At 35.9% G+C, this 10,441-nt stretch overlaps 1 protein-coding gene across 1 annotated transcript; it reads left to right on the forward strand.

Moving 5' to 3' along the window:
• Window positions 1-533: 533 nt before the first annotated feature.
• LOC127635185 (nuclease EXOG, mitochondrial-like) lies at window positions 534-7,776 on the forward strand. Its single transcript, XM_052115049.1, has 6 exons — window positions 534-764; window positions 1,318-1,467; window positions 1,545-1,684; window positions 1,762-1,838; window positions 1,919-2,033; window positions 5,831-7,776. The coding sequence occupies exons 1-6, from the start codon at window positions 653-655 to the stop codon at window positions 6,281-6,283; spliced, it is 1,047 nt and encodes a 348-aa protein (XP_051971009.1). The 5' UTR covers window positions 534-652; the 3' UTR covers window positions 6,284-7,776.
• The last annotated feature ends 2,665 nt before the right edge of the window (window positions 7,777-10,441 follow it).

Consider the following 10,441-nt stretch of genomic DNA (forward strand, 5'->3'; position numbering starts at 1 on the left):
CAGGGAGACAGACAGACCAATAGAAAGATCAACAGACAAGCAGACAGACAGATAGATAGACAGACAGACAGATATCATGCATATTCATTTTTGTATGTACATGTTAATTACTGATCTGTTAACAGTTTCATAACTTTGTGCAATGTTTTACTAAATTAAATGAATAAAACTTAAAATATTTACTTCAATTTGATTGAAATGTGTCAATCATAAAATGTATGTTTTATTGATGAATTAATGCTTAATGCAACTAATGCTCGGCTTGTTTATTATGCATGATTGATTACACTAAATATTTCTTCAATATTTCTATAATTCCTAACAAAATTCATCAGATTGAATTGTGTAACGTTTAGCTAAATTAATAAATTTGAATTATTTTAAATAGTTTAGCTAAATTTACACTAAATTATATTTAAAAAAAAAAAAAAAAAAGTTAAATAAGACGTCAGCGCGTCATCACCGTGTGTAAAGGGTTTTCAGATGCTGTTGTTGGTTCTATCCGCTAGATGGCGCTGTAGTGAACTCTCACTGATGATGCCGCGCGCTTCTTCGCTTACACCACGCGTGTTTGTTTGTGAAGATAATGTGATGAATGGTGATTATTATTAATCTGATCTGATTATATTAATGCGATTGTTCTGATTGATTGATGATGAGGTCTCGGTTTATCAGCGGGTTTGTGTTCGGCGCGGTGTTCAGCACGGGTTCATGTATCGCAGCTCTTAAACTCTATTTACATGAAGAACAGAAAACACACAAAGGTAAAACTAATTTATTATACTTCTAAATCACTTTCATCAATGATGATATTCAATGCAAACATTAAATAACGCACAACAGATCATTAGCTAATGTACTGCACATTCAGATATTAATAACCGGGGCAGGTTGTCACTATTTAATCCAGTGAGTATTTATCAGGGTGGGTTTAATTTACAAGTACATTTTTGTACAGACACAAACCTTTAAAATATTGACTACAACAAACTAGAGTATTTCTTTCGTTATTACCAATGGAAAAAAATTTTTTAAACACGTTGACGCCCTTTACGGGGCATGTTGTCACAGTGGGACTTGCCATTAAACTGCCAAAATTTTACTGTTAGACAAGTATAAAATGGCAATTATATTTGTTGGCCAATATTCGTTACACACACACACACACACATATATATATATATAGCATAAATGTGTGTTCTAGTGAGACACTTCCAATGTAAGTCAATGGGGTTTAATCTGTACACATTAAAATACTCACTGGCACATAAACGATATGTGTGTTTACATGATTTTACTGTCATGTCTGATGTCCAGAAAGCCCCGCCCATCGACTCATCGAGCGCTTTGGCCTCCCACAAACCGGCGCTGAGACTCGATTCTACATCAACCACATCCTGTCGTACGATCAGACCCGCCGGACTCCCCGATGGGTGGCAGAGCATCTGTCCGATCAGAGGTTATTGGGTGAGTTCCCGGTCCGATGTGTGAAAGTATCGTTCGACTGAAGATCTCCGACTGACGGCGGGTTTGATCTCTGACAGGTAAAGCCAACAGGAAACACTGCAAATTCAAACCAGACCCCGACGTTCCCGAGCCGTTCACAGCGCGGAACGAGGACTATCTGCGCAGCGGCTGGTCGAGAGGTCACATGGCGCCCGCCGGCGACAACAAGATTTCTGAGGTGAAGCGCTCTTCCGTTCAAAGCATGCCATAGGTGGTGTGTTGTTTACATTAAATTGGACTTTTCTCTCTGGACAGCAAGCGATGGCAGAAACCTTCTATCTGTCCAACATCGTCCCACAGAACTACGAAAACAACGCTGGATTCTGGAACAGGTGTGTTGAATGATAAACGCTTGTGTGTGTGTGTGTGTGTGTGTGTGTGACTCGGTTGATTAAAGCGGATGTGTCGTAAGGTTGGAGATGTACTGCAGAGATCTGACGCAGAGGTTCGGTGATTTGTGGATCGTCTCCGGTCCTCTCCTGCTGCCACAGGTGGGAGACGACGGCAAGAAAACCATCTCTTATCAGGTGAGCGGTCTTCCTTTTGCCTGCAATTTTCCTACATGTTCTGGTCACTTGACATCTTTGTAAACGAGCATTTTCACTTGGCAAACTCTCCGAATGCTTCTTAAAGCGATTGCTTATCAATAGTCCTGTAAGCAGCAATTCAAGTGAGGTAGCACAGAGATATGGCATTTACATTCCTGTCTGTTATAGCGCCACCATGTGGCATGGGGACGCAGTGTTTTTCGTGTGTCTTAAGATTGACCTCCTACACAAGTGTCCAAAGTTTGGTGATGATATCTCATTCTGTTAAAGAGTTATAACCATTAAAGTAAGGTGGCCACATGGATTTCGTGCGTTTGGCATGTGGTTTTGAGGATGAGTATTTAATGAATGTTTTGATTGATGGGAATGGTTCTTGAGGCAAAGTTGTTCAGAAAGAGGAGATCTATCATATGATATGCGACTGTCCTCAAAGTCCTTGATGGCACCTTGGACAAATAAACTGCGTGCAAAATTTCATGTCGCTCGGACCAACGCTTCTTTAGTTAGAGCCGTTTTTACATTCGTCATTGGTATAGCGCCACCAAGTGGCTGAGTTGCGCAATTTTATCCATGTGACCTCAAACTGACCTCCTTCATAAGCATCTCCGATTTGGTGGAAATATCTCATTCCGTTCAAGAGTTATGAACATTTAAGTAAAAGAGGCCACGCCCACTTAGCATGTTTTAGTGTAGCGTTCAGACGACGAATCGAAAGTTCACAACGTTTTTGGGATATTATTGATATTGGGAATCCGGTGAATCTTTCTGCGCTGGTTTCGATCGGGTTCGAACTTCGGACAATTATTATTATTTTTTTTAAATATGTCCATAAAAGTAGGAAGTCAAGAGGGCGGAGCTAAAATTTGACCGGAGCATTTTGATTCGTCCTGACTCTAGGAATCACAGGAAAACATTATACATAAACAACATGTGTGTTTACATGATTTTACTGTGATATAATCACTTACTAAATGCATCTGTGGAAAGATATAGACAATTTTATAACTTTGTTGCCATGATGACGTAACGCTGTAAACCATATTACATTAAAACAATTATTTAAACCACTTTATAGTTCAAATATTACACAAGATTTATCAGAATTAATGTAATTATACTATATCATTATATTTTATAAGATTTATAAAATTATAAGCGTCACATTTCTGTCTTTAAACCTCCAAAAATTGGCCCCATTGACTTCCATTATAAGTGTCTCACTGGAACAATCATTTAAAGAAAAGGAGGGACGAGTCGAAATAATATTTTTCGCAAGTCTAGAGTGCGCAGCAACAATTTGACCGGAGCATTTTCGTTTCGTCCTGACCCAAAGAATCACAGGAAAACATAAAAATAAATATATATAAATATATATAATAAAAATATCAAAACAAATAAAATGAAGTGCCACATTAAAAGCAAAGTGAAATTAAGAATAGTAGTAAATAAATAAAAATAATAATAAATAATAAAAACTAAATAAAAGCTAATTAAATAATAATAATGAAAAAATAAAAGCTAATTAAATAATAATTAAAGTAAAAGCTAATTAATAATAATAATAATAATAATAAAAGCTAATTAAATAATAATAATTAAAATAAAAAAGCTAATTAAATAATAATAATAATAATAAAACTAAATAAAAGCTATTTAAATAATAAATAAAATAAAAGCTACTTAAAAAAAAAATCAATAAAGAATAATTATATTCAGGGCTCAACATTAAGCATTTGTTCTGCTGCTCGGCTCGTGTCATTGTCACTGGTAATTTCGATAAAACCTCGTCTGTTAGCCAGCTGTTATCTCTGTGACTATTATATCTGCTCAATAATAATGATGCATCACAGATAATTAAATGGCATATAAACACACAAATGTTACATCACACAAGAACTATTGGAAAGAAATATCTCACTAATGTCCAGCAGGTGTCACCGCTGCTCTTCAGGGATTCTCCATTCGGCTTCAGTTAGACAGATCACAGAGAGACAGACAGACAGACAGGTGCCCTCAGAGCTTGTGCTAATGAGGTGAGACAGAAGTCACGTTACCTCCATATAAACACACAGGAGGTTCTCCGGGGAACAGAGCGAATGTGCTTCTCCGCCTCTCATTTTCATGGAATTATGTGCTTGTGTGCGGTGAGGAGGCGACTGGGAATTTGGGAATATTTGAGAACGCTGAACTGAGAAACTGTGGAACATTCTGGATTTGCTTTGTCATTGTTGTTTTGATGAGTTGATGTTTAGAAGAATATTCACGCAGCTCTTTTCTCCTCATGATTTTGAATGGTGACTGACTGTCAAACTTCAAAGACAACAAAAAAGAACCGGAAAAGTGTCATTTTTGGGCGAACTAACCCTTTAGGAAATGTCTTTATTTGTTTTTTTATTTTTTAAGCTGTAACATCAAGGATCAGTTTCAGATTTATTTATTAAAACTAGGGCTGTTAATTATTTTTTTTTTATTTAATTTATATGTATTTTTTGTATTATTTAAATATTTTGATTAATCAAATTAATAACATATATATCAATATTTGCTGAAAAAGGCCTTTTAAGTTAAAAAAATGCAATATATAATATTTTAAATCATTATTAAATTTACATAATAAATATAATTCAAACCAAAATGTGAATCATGACCAAAAAGAAGAAATAATAATAAAGTGTCATTTTTGGGTGAATTAATCTTTAGGAAATGTCTTAATTTTTCTAAAAAAAAAATATGTTTTTAGCTGTAACATCAAAGATCAGTTTCAGATTTATTAATTCATACTAGAGCTGTTATTATTTTTTAATTTAAATGTATATTTCTTATTATTTAATTTATTAATTAATACTAGAGCTGTTAATTATTTATTTTTTTATTTAATTGTATATTTTGTATTTAATTTATTAATTAATACTAGAGCTGTTAATTATTTATTTTTTTATTTAATTGTATATTTTGTATTTAATTTATTAATTAATACTAGAGCTGTTAATTTATTTATTTTTTTATTTAATTGTATATTTTGTATTTAATTTATTAATTAATACTAGAGCTGTTAATTATTTATTTTTTAATTTAATTTAAATGTATATTATTTTATTATTTAATTATCTCAATCAAATTAATAACATGTATATTAATATTTGCTTAAATTGAGAAAATTCAATATATAATATTTTAAATCATTAATAATAAATATAATTCAAACACAAATGTGAATCGTGACCTAAATAAATAAATAATAAAGTGTCATTTTTGTCTTTTTTTTTTTTTTTTTTTTTTTTTACATTTTTATCATTGGTTTCAAATTTGTTTTTTTGTTTTTTTTATGAACAAGTGCTTTCAATTAATAATTTTTTTTAAATTAAATTACATGTAATGTTGATTAATCAAATTAAGTCAATATTTGCATAAAAAGGCCCCTGAGTATTGAAAATCCAATATATAATATATTGAATAAACAATATTATAAATATGATATAATATTATAAAGGTCATTAAAGACATTATATTATTGTAGCAAACGAGTAAAACACAATTCAATAAAAGTGGCTTTAGAAGTTTCGATATTTATTTAATTTCAGTATCATTGACCTTTAACCTTTAGCTGGCCTGCAGTCCACAGAAATGCATGTGTCTGATGTAGGAGACGTTCTTGCACGTTTGGTCACATCACGTTTCACTGGTTTTCATCTGTAGCGGTAAATGTCCCGTTAAATGTGTGCACCTGCTGGACGTTCATAAATACTAACATTTGAAATTCCCGTTTACTCGTGCAGCTGATCGGACCAGATGACGTCGCCGTCCCCACTCACCTCTATAAAGTCGTCCTGGCGCAGAAGGACTCGTCTGCGGACTCTCTGGCTCTCGGGGCGTTTGTGGTTCCCAACGCTCCGATCGGCTTTGACCATCAGCTGACGGAGTTCCAGGTGAGTTTGCCCGAGTTAGAGCGGCTGTCCGGCCTCACGTTCTTCCCCAAAGTGAGCCGAACAGAACACCTGCAGAACTTGTGTGATGTGGACTCCTGTCAGCTCATGGACTTCAAACAGTTCACGCTTTACATCACGGGCCGTAAGGTCACGAGCGCTCGAACGCTCGCGCGGTTGGAGAAGGTGATGGCGGAGCTGAGAGATGCAGGTATCCCACCTGACAACTACCTGAACAACCTTTACCTGGAGAAGAAAGGAGAACTTGTTAAGGGAGAGGAACCGGAGAACAAATCTGATGCTTGAGCGTTCTGGATTCTTGCATTAGTAGTTTTTAGCGGATTTACCGAATGTTGCAGGAGTTCGTCTATAAGCTTGCTTGAAATATTCAAGTTTCTCAGTGTTATCTGTATTTCTTCTTGTGTTAAAAGCATTTCGTTTCTTGAGTTTTTACTTTTTCAGGCTTGAATCAGTTGACAAAAATAATACAATCTTAAAATGTCTCAGGCTCATCTGTGGATAAAGTATTTCTGATTTGAGTAAATATGGTGTGTTTGAGTGTTATTTCAGCTATTGGATTTGTGTGATTTATTGTATATACAGGACGAATCTCAGTTGCGTCTGAGACCGTCAATCCGCACATCTGATCACGTGACTTGTTGAGCTGTTACCGCGGAGACGTGGCACGTGTGGAGGCTTCACGCTATTCTCCGCGGCATCCACGCACAACTCACCACACGCCCCACCGAGAGCGAGAACCACATTATAGCGACCACGAGGAGGTTACCCCATGTGACTCTACCCTCCCTAGCAACCGGGCCAATCACTCAGCACCTCCAGGATGGTATTCAGTGTACATTGATAATCACGTCACAGGAAGTGGAGAGGGAAATTTACCCACCAGTCATTGCAAACCAGCAGAATACTGACGTAATATGGCTGAAATTAATGCTAAAATCAAATAAAGGAGTTTGAGATGCTCTCAGACAGACAGACAGACAGTTAGATAGATAGACACACAGACAGACCGAAAGAGACAGATAGATAGACAGACAGAGATGGATAGATAGATATAGACAGACAGACAGACAGATATAGACAGACAGACAGACAGATATAGACAGACAGACAGACAGACAGAGATGGATAGAGACAGACAGACAGAAAGAGATAGACAGATATAGATAGATAGACACACAGACAGACAGAGATAGATGGATAGACAGATATAGAAAGACAGACAGATATAGATAGGTAGATCGAGACAGAGACAGAGGTGCACTTTCTCCTTTACTGCCCAAAATGTAAAAATACAAGGGACATTTATATGCATAAATTAACACACAGCATAGACAAATTTATAACAATGACAGAACAAGAACAAATGAACATAATACTTGGAGAGGGACACACAGCAGCACTGGCTGAAGATACGTTTTAACGTGTCACAGCCTGAGAGACAGTGGGTGAATCTGTGTTATGTGTTTTACCCCCGTGTGTCACCCCAATATTCACCACAGTGACCCTCAGTGTATGTGTGTATATTCATTTATGTGTCAGTATATGTCAGTTCTCTTCAGTTATTTAAACACTGTGGTCTTCAGCAGTTCTGATCCTGTTTTGTATTTATTTTTATTATTTATTTTTATATTTGTTAAATTTGTTAAACTAAATGTATAGATTAATGTGTAGTTCTTTTTTACACAGCCTCTGCTTTGGCAATACTGTATCGATTATATTCATGCCAATAAAGACCCTTTGAATTGTATTGAATTGATAGATAGATAGATAGATAGATAGACAGACAGACAGACAGACAGACAGACAGACAGAGATAGACAGACAGATAGATAGATAGACAGACAGACAGACAAATAGATAGATAGACAGACAGATAGATAGATAGACAGATAGGCAGACAGATATAGATAGATAGACAAACAGACAGAGATAGATAGATAGGCAGACAGACAGATATAGATAGACAGATAGGCAGACAGACTGATAGACAGATATAGATAGACAGACAGACAGACAGATATAGATAGATAGACAGACAGACATAGACAGACAGATATAGATAGATAGACAGATAGATATAGACAGACAGACAGAGATAGATAGATAGACAGATAGGCAGACAGACTGATATAGATAGGCAGACAGACTGATAGACAGATATAGATAGACAGACAGACATAGACAGATATAGATAGACAGACAGACAGATATAGATAGACAGACAAACAGAGATAGATAGATAGACAGATAGGCAGACAGACAGATATAGATAGACAGATAGGCAGACAGACTGATAGACAGATATAGATAGACAGACAGACAGACAGATATAGATAGATAAACAGACAGACATAGACAGACAGATATAGATAGACAGACAGATAGATATAGACAGACAGACAGAGATAGATAGATAGACAGATAGGCAGACAGACAGATATAGATAGACAGATAGGCAGACAGACTGATAGACAGATATAGATAGACAGACAGACAGATATAGATAGATAGACAGACAGACATAGACAGATATAGATAGATAGACAGACAGATATATATAGACAGACAGACAGAGATAGATAGATAGACAGATAGGCAGACAGACTGATAGACAGATATAGATAGACAGACAGACAGACAGATATAGATAGATAGACAGACATAGACAGATATAGATAGATAGACAGACAGATAGATATAGACAGACAGACAGAGATAGATAGAGAGACAGATAGGCAGACAGACAGATATAGATAGGCAGACAGACTGATAGACAGATATAGATAGACAGACAGACAGATATAGATAGATAGACAGACAGATATAGATAGATAGACAGACAGATAGATATAGACAGACAGACAGAGATAGACAGATAGGCAGACAGACAGAGATAGATAGATAGACAGATAGACAGACAGACAGACAGAGATAGATAGATAGACAGATATAGATAGACAGACACACACAGACAGACGGAGATAGACAGACAGACAGATAGACAGATATAGATAGATAGATAGACAGACATAGGCAGACAGACAGAGATAGATAGACAGATAGGCAGACAGACAGAGATAGATAGACAGATAGGCAGACAGACAGATATAGATAGATAGACAGACAGATAGATATAGACAGACAGACAGAGATAGATAGACAGATAGGCAGACAGACAGATATAGATAGACAGATAGGCAGACAGACTGATAGACAGATATAGATAGATAGACAGATGGATATAGACAGACAGACAGAGATAGATAGATAGACAGATAGGCAGACAGACAGATATAGATAGACAGATAGGCAGACAGACTGATAGACAGATATAGATAGACAGACAGACAGATATAGATAGATAGACAGACAGACATAGACAGATATAGATAGATAGACAGACAGATAGATATAGACAGACAGACAGAGATAGATAGATAGACAGATAGGCAGACAGACAGAGATAGATAGATAGACAGATAGACAGACAGACAGAGATAGATAGATAGGCAGACAGATATAGATAGATAGACAGATATAGATAGACAGACACACACAGACAGACGGAGATAGACAGACAGACAGATAGACAGACAGATATAGATAGATAGATAGACAGACATAGGCAGACAGACAGAGATAGATAGATAGACAGATAGGCAGACAGATATAGATAGATAGACAGACAGACAGACAGATATAGATAGACAGATATAGATAGATAGACAGACAGACAGATATAGATAGACAGATATAGATAGATAGACAGACAGACAGACAGATAGACAGACAGACAGACAGATAGACAGACAGACAGATATAGATAGACAGATATAGATAGATAGACAGACAGACAGATATAGATAGACAGATATAGATAGATAGACAGACAGACAGATATAGATAGACAGATATAGATAGATAGACAGACAGACAGACTGCTGGCAAATGAAAATTCCCTTCCCGGTTTCATCAATGTCACATTAACACCACAAAAATGATTAAAGTAGCTTCAACTCAAATGAACTACCTTCCATTTTACTCATTTAAATGGATGAAATAATGTCGTGACAGTGTTCTAGAGTTGTGTTGCTTTATTTCATTTATGTAAACTCAAGCAGCAAAACTCCTTTTGTGTGTGTTTACACAGTTTTATTCCATATCGCTTTCAAGCTTGAAAGTCATCGTCAATAGCAGCTTAAAAGAGAGGATGATGATGAAGGCAATCACACTAAACCTGTTTGACCTAATAAAGTATAAAACCGTATACAATACCTGAAACAATGATTTGCAGCCTATAATATGCTTGCATACACGTTAATATTTAGGTCACATCCCTGCAATGTGGGAGGGAAATGTAAATGAACAGAAACATAATGGATTAGTTTGTAGGATTTACCGTAAGCATGGTCCAGATAAATCATAGTCGTGTTGTGAAGAATC

This window comes from Xyrauchen texanus, chromosome 42 (genome assembly GCF_025860055.1).
Source record: "Xyrauchen texanus isolate HMW12.3.18 chromosome 42, RBS_HiC_50CHRs, whole genome shotgun sequence".
Lineage (NCBI taxonomy): Eukaryota > Metazoa > Chordata > Actinopteri > Cypriniformes > Catostomidae > Xyrauchen > Xyrauchen texanus.

Coding starts and splice junctions, on each gene's coding strand:
- LOC127635185 (XM_052115049.1), top strand. CDS start 653: ATGATGAGGTCTCGGTTTATCAGCGGGTTTGTGTTCGGCGCGGTGTTC. Junction 1,839..1,918: donor AACGCTGGATTCTGGAACAG/GTGTGTTGAATG, acceptor ATGTGTCGTAAG/GTTGGAGATGTACTGCAGAG. Junction 2,034..5,830: donor AGAAAACCATCTCTTATCAG/GTGAGCGGTCTT, acceptor TTACTCGTGCAG/CTGATCGGACCAGATGACGT.